The sequence below is a fragment of the Bufo gargarizans genome, chromosome 5 (assembly GCF_014858855.1).
Source record: "Bufo gargarizans isolate SCDJY-AF-19 chromosome 5, ASM1485885v1, whole genome shotgun sequence".
In the NCBI taxonomy this organism is placed as follows: domain Eukaryota; kingdom Metazoa; phylum Chordata; class Amphibia; order Anura; family Bufonidae; genus Bufo; species Bufo gargarizans.
The window spans coordinates 155653719-155678373 of NC_058084.1; the positions used below are offsets into that span (position 1 = coordinate 155653719).

At 41.2% G+C, this 24655-nt stretch overlaps 1 protein-coding gene across 1 annotated transcript in view; it reads left to right on the forward strand.

Moving 5' to 3' along the window:
• LOC122938205 (cadherin-19-like) overlaps nucleotides 1-24655 on the forward strand; it is a 357445-nt gene that overhangs the window by 68967 nt on the left and 263823 nt on the right. Inside the window, exon 2 of the mRNA XM_044293570.1 lies at nucleotides 4166-4484. Within this exon, the coding sequence (XP_044149505.1) occupies nucleotides 4284-4484 (201 nt within the window). The 5' untranslated portion in view covers nucleotides 4166-4283. The remainder of the gene's footprint in view (nucleotides 1-4165; nucleotides 4485-24655) is intronic.

The following is a 24655-nucleotide window of genomic DNA, read 5'->3' on the forward strand; positions in this document are numbered from 1 at the left end:
TGTCCTTAGAGGCATGTGGTGAAGGACAATTCTGTGCACTAATCATCCGGCTGTGTCCAGGTACTTTTAGGTTCCTCCTGGTCGCTGAAGTCCATTGGCTAATTTTAGCTCTAACCTCCACTAGACTTCCTCTATATCAGACGTAGACTCACTGGTCTGTGCTGTGCTGCTGTAATACTGTTCTGAATGCTCCCTTGGCTTGATCAGGGCCAAGGGGTTGAAATGGCAGCTACATTGTGGACTGCTCTTGTTCACCTCCTCCATTAACTTCCTCTCAGTTCTCAACACTGTTCTACTCCACTCCCTAACTAACTTTATTAGCAAACCCCTATCAGGGATTTCAGCACCACCTAGGGGCGAATAGATGCAAATACACTCTTATAGGCTGATAATAGGAATTACAACTTTAAACCACAATACATTAAATATGATAGTTCAGAAGTTCCCACATAGTAGGACACTGCATACATATATTTATAATATATTAGGAGCATTTATAATCATGGCTGGGTATCATTGTATTACATAATTATAGGGCTTATGTGGTGAGGGGCTGTACTTGTAGTAGTGGTGGGAGGGCTTCACATATTGTGAGTCTATACTGCATTTTATGTAATGATTTTATTGTTTTTCATTATATAATAAAGAATGAATTTATATTTCATGTGTGGTGTTATACGTTTGGTTAAGTCCTAAAATTAGAAAAAAAATATAACCAAAGAGAACAAATGAGTTAAAAATATTGAGGAAAATTATACAATTTCACAATTCTGTGAATTGGCAAAAGTATGTGAACGTTTTGGATTAGTAGATAATTTGAAGATGAAATTAGAGTCACCTGTTTTCAGTTAAGGGGATGACAAAGGAATCTGAGTAGGCAACCTGTTTTCATTTGAAGAACATAAATTTATTATAGGCGATTTCAGGGGTAATGACTATTACAAGGGCAATACCTATAACAAATATCATACATGACGCGAGAGCTAAGCAAATTGCCAATTTTCACAAATATCTATTGAGCAACACATTTTTTTTCTTTTATTGTTTATTTTAATTATGGGGGAAGGGTGGTGATTTAATTATTTTCTTTGAAAAAAATTCTATTGTTTTCTTTTTTTTTTCACCCTAGATGACTATAATAAGCTATCATTAAATTGCTTCTGCAATACATGGCAATAAAATTCTATTGTTATGCATTGCAGATTTGCTGTGCTCTTATGGAGAATAGCCACCTGCAGGGCTTCATAAGAACTACAGCAGTAAAAGTCTTCTTCAGCAATGTTGGACTGGGATTACTTGGGTCCACCAGAAGAAATTATTCCCGGGGCCAATTCCATATCATAAAAAAATCTAAGAAGTTTTGAATTTAAAAAAATAAAACCTACTGCAAATTGATTAGCTCCAATGGGATTTCTGTTCTGGAACTTTGGAGCCCACTGTGACTTCAGAGACTGGGCCCACTGGAGGATCTCAGGTACTCTGCTAGGCCAGTTGGATTCTTTCAGAGAGATTAAGGCTTTTAAAGGGAACCTGTCACCAGGATTTTGTGCATAGAGCTGGGGACATGGGCTGCTAGATGGCCACTAGCAGAATCTGCAATACCCAGTCCCCATAGCTCTCTGCGCTTTTATTGTGTTAAAAAACAGTTTTGATCCATATGCAAATGACCGGATATGAGTCCTGTATCCGGAGATGAGTCAAGCGGAAAGGAGCCCAGCACCGCCCCGCGTCCTCCGAATCTCCTCCTTGCTGGCTGACGTCACAGAGCTGGAGCGCCGAAATCGTGTGATGCGCGAGCTAGCGCATGCGCAGTGTCGGCATCAAGTTCATTCCCTGTACTGGCATCAGCACAGGGAACAAACTACGCATGCGCTAGCTCGCGCATCGCGAGATTTCGGCTCTCCAGCTTTGTGACGTCAGCCAGCAAGGAGGAGATTCGGAGGACGCGGGGCGGTGCTGGGCTCCTTTCCGCTTGACTCATCTCCGGATACAGGACTCATATCAGGTCATTTGCATATGGATCAAAACTGTTTTTTAACACAATAAAAGCGCAGAGAGCTATGGGGACTGGGTATTGCAGATGTGCTAGCGGCCATCTAGCAACCCATGTCCCCAGCTCTATGCCCAAAATCCTGGTGACAGGTTTACTTTAAATACAACCAATGGCAAACCTGTTTGCCATGTGAGGGAGCCGTTCAGGACCTGGGAGTACAGCTCTCCCTGGGAAAGGCACTTCTGATACCATGGTCACAACTGACTAGAGCAGGCATATACAACCTGCGGCCCTCCAGCTGTTGCAAAACTACAACTCCCAGCATGCCTGAACAGCCTACAGCTATCGGCCTACTGCAGGGCATTGTAGAAGTTTTAGTTTTGCAACAGCTGGAGGGCCGCAGGTTGAGCATGCCTGGACTTGAGCATCTAGGAGGTTAAATGTCTGCTATAAGTGTTATTGCCAATCACAGACAGTAGCCTTAGGCATTTGCTGTTTAAAACTGCAGAAACCCAGTGGTTATGGTGTTTGCGAACCGGTGCCATTTAAAGACCAGATTTTTTTTATAAAGCCTTTTTTAATTAGAAACTATAAAAACTTAAAAACATAGATCTTTTGAAATATCCAAAATGCATAGATGTTACTTTTTGTCAACAGGGCATTGTGATAGTATATATTCTTTAAAAGGACCCTCTTCATTCAAGAAAATAATTTAGTTAGCTAGTGCTGTCCTTTTCATATTTTTAGCTGCAGATCTACCAATTCTCTAGCTCCTCTGACATCCAAAAATGACAAACTTCTTCTCAGACTACCTGGTACTTACTATGCATTTGGTAGCCAAAGGTACTAGCCGCTGTTCTGGGATTGGCCAACATTGCTCATGTGAGCAGTGCGGCCAATCAAAAAGGATGGCTGGTTAAGCAAGAAGTGTCTTAGACTACCATTGCAAAGTGAGTCTAAGAAGCACTGTGGCCATCTTGAATGACAGAAGAGGAACTTTGGAATCAACAGATCTCCAGTTGAAAAGATGAAAAGCTTAGCACCTACTTAATGTGATTTATTTTTCTCAATCTTTAGGGTCACTTTAAAGGGAGTCTGTCATCAGATTTGTGCCCTATAAGCTAAACATATGGCCATGTCGGTGCTAATAACATGAATCCTAAACTGCCCTTATTAAGCCTGCTTGTGGCTCTATTAGCCCAAAAAACAGGTTTTTATAAGCTGTCACTCACCTACCTAAGGTGCCCAAGGGGTTTTGCGTTAATCCAGGATGCCCGCCTGCACCCCTCGCCGTCTGGTGCCCAGCGCCGCCTTCCTCACCTCAGCGCCGCCTCCTCAATCCACCCGTCCCTTTGCTAGATCCTGCGCTTGCGCACTAGGCTCAGCCTGATGCGCCACGGACTCCTGGCAGCGGCTTTGTTGCGCGAAGTGCGCATGCGCATCAGGCCGGCGCATGCGCACTTCGCTCAATGAAGCCACTGCCAGGAGTCCGTGACGATTCAGGCTGAGCCTAGTGCGCAAGCGCAGGCGCAGGATCTGGCAGAGGGACGGGTGGATTGAGGAGGCGGCGCTGAGGTGAGGAAGGAGGCGCTGGGCACCAGACGGCGAGGGGTGCAGCCGGGCATCCTGGATTAACGTAAAACCCCTTGGGCACCTTAGGTAGGTGAGTGACAGCTTATAAAAAACAGTTTTTTGGGCTAATAGAGCCACAAGCAGGTTTAATAAGGGCAGTTTAGGATTCATGTTATTAGCACCGACATGGCCATATGTTTAGCTTATAGGGCACAAATCTGATGACAGAATGCCTTTAAGTTAAAATAGCAGAGGGCTTTTTATATATGAATACAAAAAAAATATTATATATATATATATATATATATATATATATGTATATATAAATATAAACAAGATACTTTTATTATCATACTGAATATATCCATTATACTAATGACCAGTACTGGCTACAGAAAACAATGCTTTTTAGTTGTGTTCTTAAATATACTCCAGAAAGACAGCTGCAAAACTGTACCCAAAGTACAAGTTTACATCAATACATACACAATGCCTGAAAGTACAGAGATGGGTTACTACGTAAAATACAAACTGCATTTATTTTATACGTAATAAAATAGCAAACTGTACTTATTTTTATTTTTTTATTTTTTATTTAAGGGTTTAGAAGATTATGGAATTCAGTGTCCCAGAGGACACACTGAACCAAGTACAATGTGAAGCATACATTGCTTAAAAGAAATTTCAAGGATAAATAGATTTTTTTTTTACCGTTGGAATGTACAATATGAGAAACATTTCTACATGGCTTTCTATATTGGCGGAACTTTTCATACTATGGCCTTGTATGAATTTATTGAATATTCCTAATCAAGAAATGAAACCAGGAAATCTTGTAAGGGTAAAGCGAGGATGGTCATGGGAGCCATTGTATGTCACTGAGGAACAAGAAGTGAAAAAGCCAATGTATGTTGGTCAGGTACGTCTTCTTCTTATTATTGTTTTTATCTCTCTACATTAACGGTGATTCCTTTTATTAAACTTGTAAATGCTGAAGTGAAAAATATAGGTTGCCACTGAAATGGGTGCTTGAGCTATGCTATAGCTATTTGAAGCAGATGACCACAGTAGCAAGTCACGGTGAGAAATAGCAAAATGTGTGGCAGATGTAAGCCGTATGTGTGTCAATTATCTAGAAAAGAGATGGTACAACAATGGCAAATGTGAGGCAGTGTGATGCTCTTTGCAATGTATTACTGGGAATTCTTGGATCTACGAATTCATGTAACGCATACCTCAGGCTTAAATATTGTTTAAATGTTTGACTATAGTTTTACTTGACCTCCAAATTCTGCAATCCTCAATCCAATTGAGTTATTGGCTGTGCTGGAAAACAAGTCATCCATGGAGTCACCATTTCTATCTTGGAACTTACAGGACTTAAAGGATCTTTGGCTAATGTCTTGGTGCCATACACCACAAGATACTTTTAGTACTTTCACTACTGGTGGTTTTTCAGTTTTTGCGTTTTAATTTTTCTTCCCTTTGTTCCTTGAGCCATAACTTTTTTATATTTCCATTCACATAGCCGTATGAGGGCTTATTTTTCTCTGAACAAGTGGTACTTTCTAATGCCACCATTAATTATGGCATACAATGTAGTGGGAAGCGGTAAAAAAATTCCAAATGGAGTAAAATTGGAAAAAAAACAAAAAATGTTCCTCCACCGTTTTACGTGTTTTGTTCCAACGGCGTTTCATTTGTGGCAAAACTGACCCATGTCCTTCATTTTCTGGGTCAGTTTGATTACAACAATAACCCACATATATTGGTTTTATATGTCTAAATAGTGTCAAAATAAATTTAAACTTTGGAAAAAAAATTGTTACATCACCACATTCTGACCCATATAACTTTTGTAAAGTTATAGCTACTGAGCTATGTAGGGGCTCATTTCTTGCAGGACAATCTTTAGTTTTTATCGATACCATTTTGGAGTATGTGTGACTTTTTGATCACATTTTATAAAACAAATTTGGGTAAGAGAAGCAATGAAAAAATTGCAAATTGGCCATTTTGACCCTTTTTTCCCCTACACCATTTGTCGTAGTGGAAAAATATTTTTATATTTTAATAGAATGGGCATTTTCGGTCGAGGCAATACCCATGATGTTTATATTTTTTGTTAGTTAGGTATTTGTTTTTTATTATACTGTAATGGGGGTGATTTAAACTTTTATATTTTTAAATTTCTATATATTTTTAGCACTTAAAAAAATAAAATAAAAATAATGATTTTGTAGCTCATATGAGCCTATAAAATCATATTTTTTATTTTAAACAATCATGCATTTTTGAAATGAGTTTATTGCTGTATATTGCTCATTTCTTATGTTGGCCTTTCATCTGGTGGCCAAAATAAGAATTGCAGCATAAATGCTCTGGGTTTTGTCAGCGAGACTCCGAGCATTCAAAGCATCACCAACATCCCCACTGGGCGCAGGTGATGTCGGTTTTTGACACTTTAGATGCCGAGATCTCACTTGATCACAAATGCAGAGACGCGCCGGCCATGACTCCTCTTCTGCACGTGCGAGCAGGCGCCAAGTTTGCCTATCGCTCCAGCGCCGTACATGTATGGTGCTGGTTGCAAAAGTATTGTGATACTCTTTGCAAGTATTACTTGGGTCTACAAATTCATGTGGCACCTACCTCATGCCTAAACATTGTTTAATTGTTTGACTATAGTATTTATATATATATATATATATATATATATATATATATATATATATATATATATATATACTAAAAACCAAAGTCAACAATGATAAAACAAAAAGGGTTCAATATATTTATTCAAAATTGTAATAAAAATCTTACATTTTCTCATGATTTACATTTTCACATAAACCAAAGCTTTGCTTGCTACAGTATTTCAAATGATAATCTGTGAATAAATGATTAGATACAGTATTTTTAAATATTTATTTTAGATCATACTTTTTCTTGAGATATCAATGAAAACATTAGCAAGAATTTTTCTATGTATCCCATTAACATGTTTACTCAATTTTACATAATAATATTGAGTCGATTTATCTTATAAAATAATTATCTTAATGAGGCACTTTGTTGCCTTCTTGTTTGTATTTTAATATGTTTAAAAGGTACTGTACACTAGCATGCCCTGTAATTGTTCTTGCCTGCTTACAAGGCTGAAATTAACCAGGTTTAACTAAGTGGAACATTTAATTGGACCCACAGGGTACTGGCAACTATTAATTGTTTTGTTAAAGTCTGTGCTAAAGAGCCTGTGCCTTTGTTCTACACAATTAAATAGATGCCAGTGGATCTTTTCTGTGTACATATAAATCAAGAGTCTTCCTTTTAGATATCGACTATATACGTTTGAATGTTATTAAGTCTTCAATTAGCATATTATTTTTAGAAATAGTGCATAATTTTTAATTACTTAAATATTACATAATATTTTACTTACAATATAACAAATTACTTTTATTTTCAAATACAAAAAATCTTAATGTAAATGAATTGCTAATTAACTCTATTCATTTCATTCTGTCCTAGCACTGTTCTAGGGCTCTAGTTATTTTTCTGTTCTTCCATAATCACTGCAAATAATACCAGAATTTGGCTAATGCTAGTGACTCCTTGTATCATCATCTAAGTATCTGGATGATCTTGATGCTTGATGATAGCCTAATATTCTTGGCACATAACAAGAAGTACTGAGGGCACCGTCCTCCCACCTGGGAATTGAAGGAACACAATCCTGGCCTGATCCGACCGTCCAAGAAATCGGGGTGCAGAGCTTGAACAGAATAAAATGGAGAACAAGATACAGAGATAAGCCGCACTCACCATTCGTGTTCACGCTTCTTTATTGTTGGGCATGTTGCGGGGCAGACTCACATGGAGTATCAATCCACAGCGACGGCCGTTTCGCGGTATGACCGCTTCCTCCGGCTGTTTGACCCACTCGGGGAATCAAGTGTGTGCTAGTTTATAGCATCATATGGGGGAGGGTCAGCTGACCCATCACTCAAACACCCTTGATGCTGCACCCCCTACACACACCTGAAACACAGGTGCATTGATACATCAGTGCAAGTTTAAGTTTAAAAACAATACTGACACAAATGAAACAAGAGTTACAAAAAGTGACACATAGTCTGCGAATAGTATCTATACACATGGAGGGGTACATAAATATAAATGAAGGGGATGCAAAAGTTAATGCAATAATGTGTAAATACAAAAACGTATAAACATATGTGCAGTGACTAAAGATAATCTAAGATGTATACATAGGAGAATCATATTTAAATAGCATCCTATTCAATGAATGCTGCCAAATCATTGCATTCGTTTAAGCCTAAAAAACCTGTGGCATCCGTTTTAATAATATACCGAGCCTCCTTCTGGAGCAGGGTACGGTGTCTATCGCCTCCGTGAACTGGTGGGGGGACATGTTCTAAGCCCGCAAATCGGAAGACATTTGCGTCTCCCCCATGTGGGCACCGTACATGCTCAATTAGGCGAGTACGTCCCTTGCCTGTTTTAATTGAGTTACGATGTTCTCGTACCCGCTCCATTAAGGATCTCTTGGTTTTTCCTATATAGAAGGATCCACATACACAAATTAACACATAGACTACGTGCGTCGTTCTGCAATTGATAAATTGATGCACACAGTGTTCCAGACCTCCAAAGAAAAAATGACGGCCTCTAAACATGTATCCGCACAGGGAGCAGTCACCACAGCGATGGTTGCCAACCGGCTTGCAGAGTGACAACCAATCGCGAGGTTTCTGCTTGCTGTAACGACTACACACCAGGATGTCCCTAAACGTGCGACATCGTTTAAAAGCTAATATGGGTTTCTGATCTGTGAATTCACGCAAATCATCCTCTGCCTTTAAGATTTCCCAGTTATTTAATATTGTTTTCTTTATATAGTCTGCCATAGGACTATGCTTGAACACGAACACAAATCTATCCTTTTTCTCTGCACCACTATCCATCCCACTTTTTCTTTTCCTGCGTTTCATTAGTGATTGTTGTGTGTGGGTTTTAGCCCTCACTAGGGCTGTATCTAACTGCTCTGGTGGATATCCGCGCTGGATCAATCTGTTCGTCAGTTCATCCGCCTGTTTCAGGAATATTGCATCCTGACTGTTGATGCGTCTAAGTCTTAAAAACTGTCCATAAGGGACTGATTTGGTTACGCTACGTGGATGATAGCTCCCATGGTGCAGCAGGGTATTTGTGGCAGTGGGTTTGCGATACCCTTCGGTATGTAAGGCACCATCTTCTACAACAACACGGACGTCCAAGAACTCGACGGTCGCCCCCCCCAAAATTGAGGGTGAACATCATGTTCATGTCGTTCGCGTCGTTAAGATGTGCCACAAAATACTTGCACTGCTCCTGTGTACCTGACCACACCATGAAGATATCATCCACGTAGCGTAAAAACAGACGTATGTGACTGATGAAAGGGTTAGACGTTGAGAATATATACCTATCTTCGAATCTGCCCGGGAAAATATTTGCAAAGGTACACGAGACAGGCGTCCCCATGGACGTTCCAAAGATTTGCCTATACCACTGGTCATTGAAGAGAAACGTATTGTTTTCCAAAATGAACAAAAGTGATTCTTCTACAAATTCACTGAACTGACAGTCCCTTTCCAAATGTTCAATAAGTTCAAGAACTGCGTTTACACCTCCACGCTGTGGAATCCGGGTGTATAGATTGACCACATCAAGGGACACCAAACTCCAACCCTCCTGCCACTGGAAGCCATCAAGGGCCAGGAGGAAGTCGTTGGTGTCACCAAGATACGTGGGAAACCTAAATAAAACAGGACGCAGTAACCAATCTAGGTACCTCGACAAGGGTTCAGTCACTGACCCAACCCCCGCCACAATAGGACGTCCAGGGGGATGGGTCAGCGACTTGTGCACCTTAGGGAGAAAATACCAAGAGGGTCTATTCGGAAAGGAAGGAACCAATTTGTCAATGGTAGATCCATGGAGGACACCTGCCTCAATGTACCTCTGCAACAGGTCCACCAATTTGGACCTAATTTCGGGAATGGGATCAGAGAGTAATTTCTTGTATGTCAAACCATCATTCAACTGTCTTTCCGCCTCAGTGACATAAAAATCACGTGACATAACAACAACGTTACCCCCCTTGTCCGCCGGCTTGATAATGAGGTCCGAGTTATGCAGCCATTGTATGGCAGTGAGTTGCCTCTTATTCAAATTCTCCTTCTCTTTTGGATATATTAAGGCCTTTGTATCTCTCAGAATCCTCTTATAAAATACATCAATTATCGAGCCGGCGGGCATAGGGGGGCAAAAAGAGGATGGAATACCTCCTCTGAAACTGCTATGTGGGGTAGGTGGTGCAGAGTCAGGGCTTAGATCCGTGTCTGCCAAAAATTCTAGACAGGCTATTTCTTGTGCATTAAAGGGTTCAGAGATATTGTAACCCAGAGGATCAATATCCACAGGTTTGTCTTCTTCCCTTGTAATATACTGGGAGACCGAGACCTTATTGAAATGCTTCTTTAAATACAGCTCACGTACATTTTTAAATAGATCAATTTCGAATGTGGTCCTGTCGAATTGTTTAATGCACAAGAAATAGCCTGTCTAGAATTTTTGGCAGGCACGGATCTAAGCCCTGACTCTGCACCACCTACCCCAAATAGCAGTTTCAGAGGAGGTATTCCATCCTCTTTTTGCCCCCCTATGCCCGCCGGCTCGATAATTGATGGTATAGGCAAATCTTTGGAACGGCCATGGGGACGCCTGTCTCGTGTACCTTTGCAAATATTTTCCTGGGCAGATTCGAAGATAGGTATATATTCTCAATGTCTAACCCTTTCATCAGTCACATACGTCTGTTTTTACGCTACGTGGATGATATCTTCATGGTGTGGTCGGGTACACAGGAGCAGTGTGAGTATTTTGTGGCACATCTTAACGACGCGAACGACATGAACATGATGTTCACCCTCAATTTTGGGGGGGCGACCGTCGAGTTCTTGGACGTTCGTGTTGTTGTAGAAGATGGTGCCTTACATACCGAAGGGTATCGCAAACCCACTGCCACAAATACCCTGCTGCACCATGGGAGCTATCATCCACGTAGCGTAACCAAATCAGTCCCTTATGGACAGTTTTTAAGACTTAGACGCATCAACAGTCAGGATGCAATATTCCTGAAACAGGCGGATGAACTGACGAACAGATTGATCCAGCGCGGATATCCACCAGAGCAGTTAGATACAGCCCTAGTGAGGGCTAAAACCCACACACAACAATCACTAATGAAACACAGGAAAAGAAAAAGTGGGATGGACAGTGGTGCAGAGAAAAAGGATAGATTTGTGTTCGTGTTCCAGCATAGTCCTATGGCAGACTATATAAAGAAAACAATATTAAATAACTGGGAAATCTTAAAGGCAGAGGATGATTTGCGTGAATTCACAGATCAGAAACCCATATTAGCTTTTAAACGATGTCGCACGTTTAGGGACATCCTGGTGCGTAGTCGTTACAGCAAGCAGAAACCGCACGATTGGTTGTCACTCTGCAAGCCGGTTGGCAACCATCGCTGTGGTGACTGCTCCCTGTGCGGATACATGTTTAGAGGCCGTCATTTTTTCTTTGGAGGTCTGGAACACTGTGTGCATCAATTTATCAATTGCAGAACGACGCACGTAGTCTATGTGTTAATTTGTGTATGTGGATCCTTCTATATAGGAAAAACCAAGAGATCCTTAATGGAGCGGGTACGAGAACATCGTAACTCAATTAAAACAGGCAAGGGACGTACTCGCCTAATTGAGCATGTACGGTGCCAACATGGGGGAGACGCAAATGTCTTGCGATTTGCGGGCTTAGAACATGTCCCCCCCACCAGTTCACGGAGGCGATAGACACCGTACCCTGCTCCAGAAGGAGGCTCAGTATATTATTAAAACGGATGCCACAGGTTTTTTAGGCTTAAACGAACGCAATGATTTGGCAGCATTCATTGAATAGGACGCTATTTAAATATGATTCTCCTATGTATACATCTTAGATTATCTTTAGTCACTGCACATATGTTTATACGTTTTTGTATTTACACATTATTGCATTAACTTTTGCATCCCCTTCATTTATATTTATGTACCCCTCCATGTGTATAGATACTATTCGCAGACTATGTGTCACTTTTTGTAACTCTTGTTTCATTTGTGTCAGTATTGTTTTTAAACTTAATCTTGCACTGATGTATCAATGCACCTGTGTTTCAGGTGTGTGTAGGGGGTGCAGCATCAAGGGTGTTTGAGTGATGGGTCAGCTGACCCTCCCCCATATGATGCTATAAACTAGCACACACTTGATTCCCCGAGTGGGTCAAACAGCCAGAGGAAGCGGTCATACCACGAAACGGCCGTCGCTGTGGATTGATACTCCATGTGAGTCTGCCCCGCAACATGCCCAACAATAAAGAAGCGTGAACACGAATGGTGAGTGCGGCGTATCTCTATATCTTGTTTTCCCTAATATTCTTGGATTTCATTGATAGTTAATTTGGTTGCATTATTTTATTTTTTAATGTATCACGTTCTTGGTACACCTTTTTTCGTTATAATGCTAATACATGTCAATATTAAGGATGAAGACAAAACATTCCTTAGGGCTCATGTACACATACATATTTTTTTGTCGGTGTCCGTTTCATTAAAAAAATGTTTGCAGCCCATATGCTGAACCATTTACTTCAATGGGGCCACCAAATGACTCCGCGTGCATTCTGCATCCGTATGTCCACAAGTCCACAAAAAAAGAAAATGTCCAATAGTGATGAACGATTCGCGAACACGCGTTTGCGATCAAATGTTCGCTTACCACGTGTTCACGGAGGGCCTCATTCATTTTAATGGCAGGCGAACTTGAAAAAACTGTATGGTGAACGGACGCTACTGTACAGCATCAGCCAGAGGAATCTGTTAACGTATACATTTTTGGTATGCATTAAATGGATGGCAAAAATAGGATGTAAACCCAGCCCTAGTGTCAGAATAAGCGCCAGTACACAGCGGAGCAGAGTGGCAGAGAGGGAAAGCCGCCATGTACTGACAGAGCGCTACCTGGTCCTGGTGGTCAGGGATGAGGACTGTGTTTCCCAAGGATCATTTTCTACTGGGAAATACAGGGCACAGTATAATACACTAGAATCTATGTAATATAAAGATATTAGCCCTACCCCCGAATAATAATACAATTAGGTGGTCATTTATTATATAGAAATACGTCTATGTTAGGCGTATTTCTGACACAGATTGTGGCGCAAAGGTCCTTAGCACCACAATCTGCATATTTTTCCTGCTCATGCCAAAAAAGGATGGCATGGGCAGGGAAAGGGATACAGTTATGGCCATCCAGATATTGGATACCACAGCCATACATTGACCAGAAAAACACCTATAGACAGTGACCGGATAACACCGACATACCATGACCGGATAAAAGTATAAGAGGGCACAGTACAGGATATGACTAGGGGCACTGCAAAGGGTGTGGTAAGATGGCACAATGCAGGGTATAAGGGGGCACAGTACAGGGTGAGGGGCACAGTACAGGGTGGGGGGCACAGTCACATGACCGTGTGACATTAGAAGGTCCTTATGATGAATGCAGTTCATACACCACCATAATGAGAGGAGGAGGCGTGAGACCTTTCCCTTCACTGGCAAAAAACATAATGTAAAATGGCTGCCAAATCGGGTTCTGCAATCTGGTTGGGGATGTGTCCATGTGCTGAAACATCACAATTGGCTGTCCTGTCCCAACTGATGGATGTGTCATGGGTCAAAGCTCGGCGCAATGCAAAATAATATGGCGGCGCGGACATCGCCATATGTTTGCATGTTTGGAACCGACTGCTGGGCGAACCGCAAGGCCATCATTAATGTCCTATTCTTGTCCGTTTTGCGGACAAGGACAGGCATTGTTACAATGGATCCGCCGGGAAAAAAAACGGACAAGGACGTCACATGGATGTTATCCTTTTTTTGGGGGATTTGTGTTTTTCGGAACGCAAAATATATGTAGTCGTATGCATGAGCCCTTAAGGTACCTGTACTTGGTGTAGTCAAGTAACTACATGCGGATTACCACAAATTGTCAGGCTATACCTCTTGCTGAACCATGACATATACAGCATGCAAGTACTGCAGCCTAGCTGCACAGTGTACATGTGGTCTTAGACTTTGTACATTGATGTAACCTTTCTGAATACTAATTGTAGCCAATCAAATTTACTTTCCACAGGTTTTGTAATGAAAGAACAGGGGAGTTACTTAAATCAACTATTAGCTTATTAATAAACTAGATGGTGTTTTTATTCTATTTACTAGTATATAAAAAATAAAGCTTGCAGGGAGGGAGAAGAGGAAAAAGGTAAGCTAAATTCATTATCTGTTGTGAATGTCGGATCCTGGGTTATCTATACCAGTGTTTCCCAACCAGTGTGCCTCCAGCTGTTGCAAAACTACAACTCCCAGCATGCCCGGACAGTCTTTGGTTGTGAGGGCATGCTGGGAGTTGTAGTTTTGCAACAGCTGGAGGCACACTGGTTGGGAAACACTGAATTCTATACAGAGGTTTATTTTATTGCAATCCTGTCTGTGATGGTAATGAGATGACTATTGAAAAGTGATCTTTACAGAACAGGAAGTTCCAGTCTGAAAAGTGCAGAATTGTAAGATTTTTTATTTATTTATGTTATATTTATTTTTTATATAATGACATAAGAATAAAAAATAATAAATAAATAAATAAAAAAAACATTCTTAATAAATATATATTTGGCATGAAAACATGAATTAAACACTAGATCATTTTCTGATGGCATTCATCGTGTAGAAAAAGTTAATACAAGCCACTTACTAATGTATTATTATTGTCCATATTGCTTCCTTTGCTGACTGGATTAATTTTTCCATAACATTGCTCTTTTCCATGGTTACAACCACCCTGTAATCTATCAGTGGTGGTCGTGCTTGCACAACATAGGAAAAAGCACTAGCCTATGTGCGCTCCCATGGTCTCGGCCATCAGAGAGGCTGATGCTTTCTCCTATAGTGTGCAAGCATGGCCATCACTGCTGGATTGCAGGGTGGTCTGTAACCCATGAAACAAGCAGTGTATAATGTGATGCAAAAATGAATCCAGGCAGCAAAGGAAGCAATATGGATAATAACAGAACATTAGTAATGTCTTGTATTAACTTTCTCTACATGATAAATGCCACTTACTGAAGTGAGACAACCTCTTTAACATACATCATTTTATTATTAAAGGTGTTTTCCAGTATTTAGTTCCTTTTTTAGGTAGCATGTGGTACTTAATGAAAGAATCACACCTTCTCCCTGCCACTCCAGTCCAATGCCATGGATCTGTTTGACAATCTTCTGGTCCCAGACTTGTTTACTTTCGGTCAAGACAGGGTCCTGTGTCTTGTTGCAGTTAATGACTTGCCTCAACTGTAACATGTGCCCAAGTGGCATGTGATCCAGCAGTGATGTGGTGTTTGGGGTTACGTCACTGCTGAAACCAGTTATTGACCCTATCTGTTCCCTAGCCAAAAGTTTACAAGTTGGGGACCAGAAAATTGCCAAACAGTACCAAGGAATCCAACATGGGAGGAAGGGAGCAGATATCCCATGCTAGGGGGGGGCAAATACTGGAAAGCCTCAAGACATGCTGGACTTTTTATTCTGGTAAATATGCTTGACTACTTTACATACAACTATTTAAATTCTGGAAATCAGGGATGCTGAAGATTTTCATTGTATCTAATTTTTTCAGATGATTCTGACGCCTGTATCTGATTGTTGGCTGTATGTTTTGGTTCAGTTTCCAGTTTATTCACAAACCAGCATTTTACTGTATCTGAAGCTGCACTTTGTTCAAGAAACATTTTGATTTCAATACATATGGTTCACTAGTCATATCAAAAGTACTGATATACTGTAGTTTTTCTCCAACATGTTCACGCGTGGATCTGAATAAACACATACTAATGGGCCAATATGGTCCATTTTGTAAGCTATGCAGTTGGATTAGACCACTGATGGCTCGATGGACACCATTGCATGATTCATGTTAAACAGCAGGGCCAATGCAGATAGACTATAGGAACTAATTAGCTGAAGTTGTCTGCTAGTGAAGGGACTTTCATTTTGATAAAGCAATGGGGTACGCACATTACCTTAGCAATAGGAATATTATGCTAACAATGAGAGAAAAATACAGTAAGACTACAGTGAATTGGTCATATTTTTTATTTATTTTTTGTGTACTGAATGCTCTAGCTATTCACAGTGGGAACACCCTATTTAGAACTTTTTTTCATGAGTTTCCAGTTATAACCGCTCTTCACTACATGTACCAGCTCTTCATTATAACCTGTGTTTTACTCAGATTGACTAACTTCTTAAAATTTTTGTTCACCCTTTAACCACAGTCTTAGGCCTCATGCACACGACCGTTGTGTGCATCCGTGGCCGTTGTGCCGTTTTCCGTTTTTTTTTGCGGACCCATTGACTTTCAATGGGTCCGTGGAAAAATCGGAAACTGCACCGTTTGGCAGCCGCATCCGTGATCCGTTTTTCCTGGCCGTGAAAAAAATAGGACCTGTCCTATTTTTTTCACGGCCAACGGTTCACGGACCCATTCAAGTCAATGGGTCCGTGAAAATCACGGATGCACACAAGATTGTCATCCGTGTCCGTGATCCGTGTCCGTGATCCGTGTCCGTTTTTTCCTATCATTTCAATGGCAAACTTGACTTCGATTTTTTTTTCATTTTTCATGTCCGTGGATCCTCCAAAAAACAAGGAAGACCCACGGACGGAAAAACGGTCACGGATCACGGACCAACGGAACCCCGTTTTGCGGACAGTGAAAAAATACTGTCGTGTGCATGAGGCCTTATTGTTTATGCCTCCTGTATCATATTTGTATTTCTCCATTCTGACCATGACTAATTTGGTAACAACAATTTTGCTTAATCATTTGGCACTGTAGTGTACATGTTTAAGCAAGTTAATCAAAAGATCTACCATAAGTCTAAGGCTCCTTTCACACAAGTGTCATGTAAAAACATGAGAAAAATCGTCATGTTTGGTACCCAAACCCGAACTTCTTCACAGAAGTTCGGGTTTGGGTTAGGTGCTTGATAGATTGTATTATTTTCCCTTATACATGGTTATAAGGGAAAATAATAGCATTCTTTTTTTTTTTTTTTTTTTCTTTTTATAAAGTTTTATTGAATAAATCAGTACAATACAAAAATAGAGCAGAAGAGAAGTGAACAAACTCCTCTACTCTTATATATAAGGAAACGGAATACAGAATACAGGTCTGTCAAATATGAATATACAATAAGTATGATAAGCTGGCATCCAAGGGGTTAATCGGTATAGAATATCCCATGGAAAATATGGAAAATACACTTTAGAAAAAGCACATTTTAAGAACCAGGTGGCAATTACCTTAGGTCTTAATGATACGTTCCATCCGAGACGGTCCCAAGCGGGAGCAGCTACACCGTCTGAGCAACTCAACGTCCATCAATCCAAGAAGGGTTAGGAGATAAGTGCATGGGAAGATAGATGGGTTAGGCCCTAGATGCTGTATATCTAAGGATAATGTTGATAGTGCTAATCTCTGTCTAATAGCCTCTAAAGGAAATCCATTGACTCCAGTTCTTTAGAAACTTATGATGAGATCTCAGTTCCCATGAGGATAACTCCTCTAATCGGTAAATTTGATCTATTTTCTGATACCATTGATCCAAAGAAGGAACCTCGGAGGATAACTATAGTGTAGGGATCAGCAATTTTGCAGCATTCACTAGATGTTTGAAAAGAAGTAGGTTAGGGGTGGAGGGGTTACAAGGATAAAGATTCAGGAGGGCAACTTCCGGAGACGGAGTAATATTGGAATTGCAAATCTTGTTACTGATTTGAAAAACCTTTTACCACCAATTAAGTAAAATTGGGCAGGTCCACCATATGTGGATAAAAGTGCCCCTTTCTTTTGAGCATCTCCAACATGTGTCAGATGCTGTAACTGAATATAAGCAAGTCTTGTCGGGGGTTTTATACCATCTTGTGATGATTTTATAGTTATTCTCCTGAATCCTGACACACCTTGAAGATTTATGTGAAGAGTTATATATGATGCCGGTATCCTCCGGTGAGAGACTTATATTTAGGTCTTTTTCCCAAAGTCTTATGAAAGCAGGCGTTAGGGCTTCAGGAGGAGTTCTCAGCCTGATGTACCATTGTGAGATCAGTTTATGTGGGGTGGAATCACGAGAGATAATATGTTCGAGCCAGGTAATAGGGCGTAACAATGTATGTAGTTGTACGTTTTGAGACATATATGCCCTTAAGAAATGGAGCCCATTAAAACTTGAGAAAGGGCTTTTTAAGAGATCACATATCTCTTTTACGGAGAGTAGTTTGCCTTCTTTGTATAAATCTATCAGTTTCAGATTAGACTGAGTAATTTCAGTGGGAAGGCTGCTCTGTAAGGCCTGGGGGGCTAGGTGAAAAATGTCCCCTATTTTGAGGACAGGAGATGGGAGTGGGGAGCTTAAGGATGATTTTTGTAAGGTGTACCACGCATTTAGAGTGGCTTTTATAACTGGAGTAATATTAGGATGGGGGGGCAGTGGAGACATGCATCCCAGTAGAGCCGCTCTGAACGGAAGTTCCAGCAAGGACTCTTCCATTGGGACCCAAGATTTCTGCTTGGGGGCCGTTAACCAGTCTACTACTCTAGTGAGTAAAATAGCTCTGCCGTAGAGTTCAGGGTCTGGTAAAGCTATTCCTCCCCTCTCTCTCGGATAAGACAAAGATTTGTAAGACGTTCTGGCCTTTTTCTTATTCCATATAAAGGAACGGAACATGGACTTGAGTTTAGAGTAATATGTGGAAGGGACAGGGATTGGTAAGGTTTGTTGGAGGTAGGTAAGTTTAGGGATGATGAGTGACATTAATATGTTTTTCCTCCCGAACCACGAGAGTATAGGGATATCAAGAGAAGTTAAATCTTCCGCCAATTTATTTTGGAGAGGGATATAGTTCAGGTTAAAGAGTTGATTGGGATCTGTACTCATTTTGATGCCTAGATAGGTTAGATAAGGGGAGGACCAGTTAAATGGCGAACACGCTTCTAGCTGACTTTTCAAAGACTTTTTAAGTCCTGTGGATATTATTAGTGATTTATTGTGATTCACCTTGAAATTAGAAAGCGATCCATATGTTTCAAAATGGTCATAAATTTTCGGGAGAGCCATTTCGGGGTTACTTATTATTAAAAGCAGGTCGTCCGCGAATGCGGCTACTTTGTGCTGTTGGTCTCCTAAATTTATTCCCAATATGTCAACATCCATCCGAATAGTCTGTAGAAGAGGTTCTAAGGCGAGAACAAACAGGAGGGGAGATAGAGGGCAGCCTTGCCGGGTGCCATTACTAATTCTAAAAGAATTTGACAGGGTATCATTGACCCTAACTGAAGCTGAGGCATGTTGATACATTGCTTTTATTGCTGCTATGAAGGGAAGGGGGAAATTACGAGATTGCAACGCCACATACATGAAGGACCAGTTGACTCTGTCAAATGCCTTCTCAGCATCTGTGCTGAGAAGGACCAAAGGTAGGCCTTTCCTCTTGACATAGTGTATAATGTTGAGTATACGAGCCGTGTTATCTTTCCCTTCTCTTTTTTTCACGAAACCCACTTGGTCTCTGTGGATTAATGAGGGGAGAAATTTTGATAATCTGTTTGCGAGCATCTTAGCTAGAAGTTTTAAATCAATATTGAGAAGAGAGATGGGCCTATAGTTGGGACAAAGAGAATGGTCTTTACCTTCCTTGGGTATTAAGGTGATGTGAGCTTTGGTCATATCCGTCGATAATGGTATACCCCGCAGGGCGCTATTGTATACTGGTATAAGATGTGGGATTAGTACTTCATGAAAAGACAAGTAGTAGGGTATAGGGAACCCATCCGGGCCTGGGCATTTCCCTTTGGGGGAGTTTTTAATGGTTTGTAGGAGTTCATCTGAAGAAAATGGGGAGGCTAAGTGAGCTTTATCCTGTTCCGAGAGAGAGGAGAGGGCCAAACCACTAAAATATGAAGTAAGAGGTGGCGGGATCACTGTATCACCGGAGGGAGATTGCGTTGAATTAATATTATAGAGAGATTCGTAATAGTCTCTAAATAATGAAGCAATTTTACTTGGTTCAAAGGTTAGAGCTCCCTCTGGAGTTTTTAGTTTATGTATGTGTATTCTTAGTTTTCTACGTTTAAGTCTGGACATCATATATCGAGAAGCTTTATTTCCGTGGGCAAATATTTTATATTGGGAATGTAGGTAAAGTTTGGCAGAGGCAGTGTTTAACAGATTTTTGATGGCAGCCCTACATGAGGAAAGTTCCATTAAGTGTGATTCTAGTTGGGATTTTTTGTGGGCACTCTCCAGGTGACAAATTTTTTCATAGAGGGTGTCTAACTGTTTTTGTCTCTCTTTTTTGAGATGGGCCCCTAAACTGATACAGTGGCCCCTTATAAATGCTTTATGGGCATCCCAAATTGTTTGAGGCGAAACCTCGGGGGTACAGTTTGTTTTGAAATATTCTTCAAGGAGGTTTTTTAGTTTAGATTTAGTGGCTGGTAGATTGGTGAGTTGCTCATTGAATCGCCAATGACTGGAGGGTTTGTGGTTAAGGGGAGATTTCATATGTAAAAATATGGGAGCATGATCCGAAAGGATTATAGATCCTATATCAGCTCTAGAGCATAAATGGAGATGTTCCTTTGAGATGAATAAATGATCTAGACGTTGATACGATCTGTGTAGTGATGAATAGAAAGTGTAATCTCTAGAATCCGGATACATGGTACGCCAGACATCTATTAGGTGAGCTTTGGCTAGTGACTTTAATAGAGAACGGATTCCCTTTTGGGATTGGGCTGATTTGTGCGAGGAGGAGTCAATAAAGGGGTTTATGACCAGGTTAAAATCCCCCCCAACCACTGTAATGCCATCCCTAAAAGACTCAATTTTTAGTAGAATTGACTTGAGCCAGGATATCTGACGTTTGTTTGGGGCGTAGATATTTATAAAGGTATATAGGTGTTGGCCTATCTTACCTTTAATCATAATAAAATGACCTTCAGGGTCACATAGCTGATCATCTAAGGTGAAGGGTATCTTGCTCTGGAAGCCGATACTGACTCCTTTAGAGTTTGACTTGGGGGAACCACAATGAAACCACGTAGGATAGAATGAGAAGGATAGATTGGGGAAGTGTTGGGACTTAAAGTGTGTTTCTTGTAAGAAGATTACGTTCACTTTGTCTCTCCTCAACAACCCAAAGATCTGGCTCCGCTTAGAAGGTGAGTTGCAGCCCTTAACGTTATAAGAGGCAATACTAATAGCCATTATGGGGGTGATGAGGAGTGGCAGAGCAACGAGTCAGATACTTATGGAGGCATTTAATGAAAGTGAACTGCTCAGAGTACTTAGCGTTTAAACAAGACGGTAGTGTTGAGAGCCGCTGTCTCGGTGGTAGGATGAACCGCCTCGGATGGACATACCAATGTATATTGAGAGACCTGTGTAGAACAAAATAAAACAAATACAAATTGAACAAAAGAGAAACTAAAAGAACCATACTCAATGAGTCTTGAATGACTTATCAAGTGGGGGGAAGTGGCAAATGCCATTTGTAGACCCGGTTCAGAACAATAACTATCATCTTAGCTAGTGAGTTAAAGCTAATTATTATTAAGGGTAAATAGAATTAAATTAAATGGGCTGCGCCTTGAGCACATAAGGTTTATCCTTGCCGGTGAACCAAAATGAAGCCAGGGGCCGCTGAATACATAAAAGTATAACAAAACTTAAGTGTTAGTAAAGTAGTGTGACATTATGATACCGGCCACCCATTAAATCATCGCAGAGAAAGAGAACACGGTGATAATGTGTAGTCGGGAGCACCGTCAGTGACCAACAAGTATATGATCAGGTCTCGTTAAGTAAGGGACATTTGAGGGTCATATTTCAAATATGATGTAACTATAAGCCCAAATCCGCTGAATACATAGGAAATAAAACCTAAATAAAGCAAATAAAGTATGATCCTATGCTGCCGGCTACTCACTGAATCATCGCCCAAATAAGAAAGCACAGAGACAGTGCGTCGCCGGGAGCACCGTCAGTGACTGCTGAATACAGACCTCAGTTTCATTGCTCTAAAACTATCATCTAAAGGTAATTTCAACTATGGTGTAGGTATAAGCTTAAGGCCACTTGGTACATATAGGAAAGAGCATAGACAGTATGAATAAGTATGACTTTACGTTGCCGGCTACCCACTGGATCATCGCATCAATAAGAAAGCACAGAGACCCTGCGTAGCCGGGAGAGCTGACAGGAACCGTTGGCTACAAGTTAGAACTACATTGCTCTAAGAATACTGTCTGTAAGTGGTTTTCAAAAGAGGCTTATTTATAAGCTTAAGGCCGCTGGGTATATAGATGATAGAGTATAGGTAATTCGGATATGCATAACATCACACTGCCGGCCACACACTGAATTATCGCGTAGAAAGGCAATCTCAGAGTCACTGTGGGGCCGGGAGTATCGTCTAGGATGTTTGGATACATGACAAAACCACCCTGCTTTAAAAATAGTATCTGGAAGTAATTACACAAACGGCATATAAATAAGCTTAAGGCCGCTTGATACATAGAGAGTAAAGCACAGGCAATGTGAATAGTAATGATGTTTTGCTGCCGGCTATACACTGAGTCATCACATACATGAGCAAGTGCAGAAGCAATGTGTAGCCGGGAGCACCATTAGAGACTGCTAGGTGCATATATAAAGAAAGAGAAGGAAGAGAAAGTTAAACAGAGTATTTAAGGGTATAGATAATGGAGTCGAGGATAGAGATATAGAAATAGAGGATTTTGCATCTTATACTCAGCATATGTAACGAGAAGATACGAGAAGTGTTCTTTTTGTGTCTCAGGCGACATCTGTAGATATACGCCTTGGGGTAAGAGGTTGATTTCTCTTCTTCTCCTTTTGTCTTTGAGCTTTAGGTGTGCCTCTCAATTCAAAGGGTGGAATCCTAGGAAGCTCCGGTAAAAATGCGAGATCTTGTACAGTATCCCAGTCCTCGATTTCTATGGGAGCAATATCCAGGATGTCAAATGCAGGGCCTAAGTCCTGGTGAGATTTGATGGAGATCTTCCTGCCTTGGAAGGAGAAGGCTAATCCAAATGGAAATTGCCAGCGGTATAATATCTTGTGGTTTCTGAGCCAATCTGTGAGGGGCTTGAGGGCCCTTCTTTTCTGAAGGGTCATTGGGGCTAAATCTTGAAAAATACTTATCGGCACCCCATTGTGCTTCACTCCATTTGGCAATCTTGCTTTGTTGATTATGGCCTCTTTGTCTTGGAATTGGAGGAAACGGCATATAATATCTCGAGGAGGCTCATTGCCTTTAGGTTTTGGGCGCAAAGCTCGGTGTGCCCGTTCGATTATAATTGAGGCAGAGCGTTCTGGGCCTAGAAGGCTTTCGCAGATCTCTTTGATTATATCGGTAGAGTCCTGTGGGGTTTCCGTTTCTGGGATCCCCCTGAAACGTAAGTTGTTTCTTCTCCCACGGTTTTCTTGGTCCTCCAGGGCGTTAAATGCAGCATTAAGGTGCGTTTGGCAGTTCTGTAGGCTTTTAGTTGCGGCCAATAATAGCATTCTTAATACAGAATGCATAGTACAATAGCGCTGGAGGGGTTAAAAAATTAATAAAAATGTAACTCACCTTAATCCACTTGCTCGCGCAGCCCGGCTTCTCTTCTGTCTTCTTTTTTGCTGTGTGCAGGAAAAGGACCTGTGGTGACGTCACTCCGGTCATCACATGGTCCATCAGATGATCTTTTACCATGGTGATGGATCATGTGATGGACCATGGACCATGTGATGACAGGAGTGATGTAACCACAGGTCCTTTTCCAGTAAACAGCAAAAAAAGAAGACAGAAGAGAAGCCGAGCTGCGCGAGCAAGTGGATTAAGGTGAGTTAAATTATTATATTTTTTTTAACCCCTCCAGCGCTATTGTACTATGAATTCTGTATTAAGAATGCTATTATTTTATGACACGATGATGACGTGATGACGTAGAGGACGTCGCGCTCCCCGCCTCCCCCCCGGCTCAGCTGTCTCGCTGCTTAGAATATGTTGGCGTCTTTGTGCCGAACCCTTCCCGCACCCTCTTCATGACCGTGGGTTAAGCGCTATCACGTTACAGCTCTACTGCCTCTCAGCTACAGCCTATGACGCTATTTCCACTGCTACTGCTATTGTTGTGCTCGGACGTGGGGCCAGCTTTTCTGCCTGTTTTCGATCTTGCCGTTCCTGCCGCTCCTGCCGCTTCCTCCTCTCCTACCTTCTGTGCCGTCGTGAACAGGTCGGTATGTGGAGTTCTTTTGTGGAGTGTGTCTCCGGTTTCCGTTGATCCGCTGTTCCCCTCCTGTGTTTCCCTTACTCGATGATTTTCTGGACAAGCTGACAAGCTGAAGAAACATATTTAGGACCGTTGCCGATTCTCCTTGCTTGCTCTCTCCTTACGTTTTTCCACATGATCTGGTCCTTCCCTCGTGTTTTTAGCCTTTACCGACTTGCCCCCTCTTCTCTTTGATGCTGCGGTGATTAACCTCCCTGTGATTGCTGTGATTGCTGATTCTAACTAACCCGGGCTGGAGATTGATAACTTGTTGGAGGACTCTTCAAGGGGCCTGTATGTATGAAGTCTAAGATACAACTAATTCCGTTTTGGGTCTCTGGATTCTGTCCAGTATTATTATATTTTTTTTTTTCCCTCCTGATTATTGTTTTCCCCTTTTCCTTTTTTTTTTTTTTTCCCTCTATACTGCTGGGACTAATTCTGTTGATCCTACTCTGATAGGCTGCTGGTGTTAATACCTTAGGGGAAAAAGATAAAATAAAAAATGAGGTGCCTATG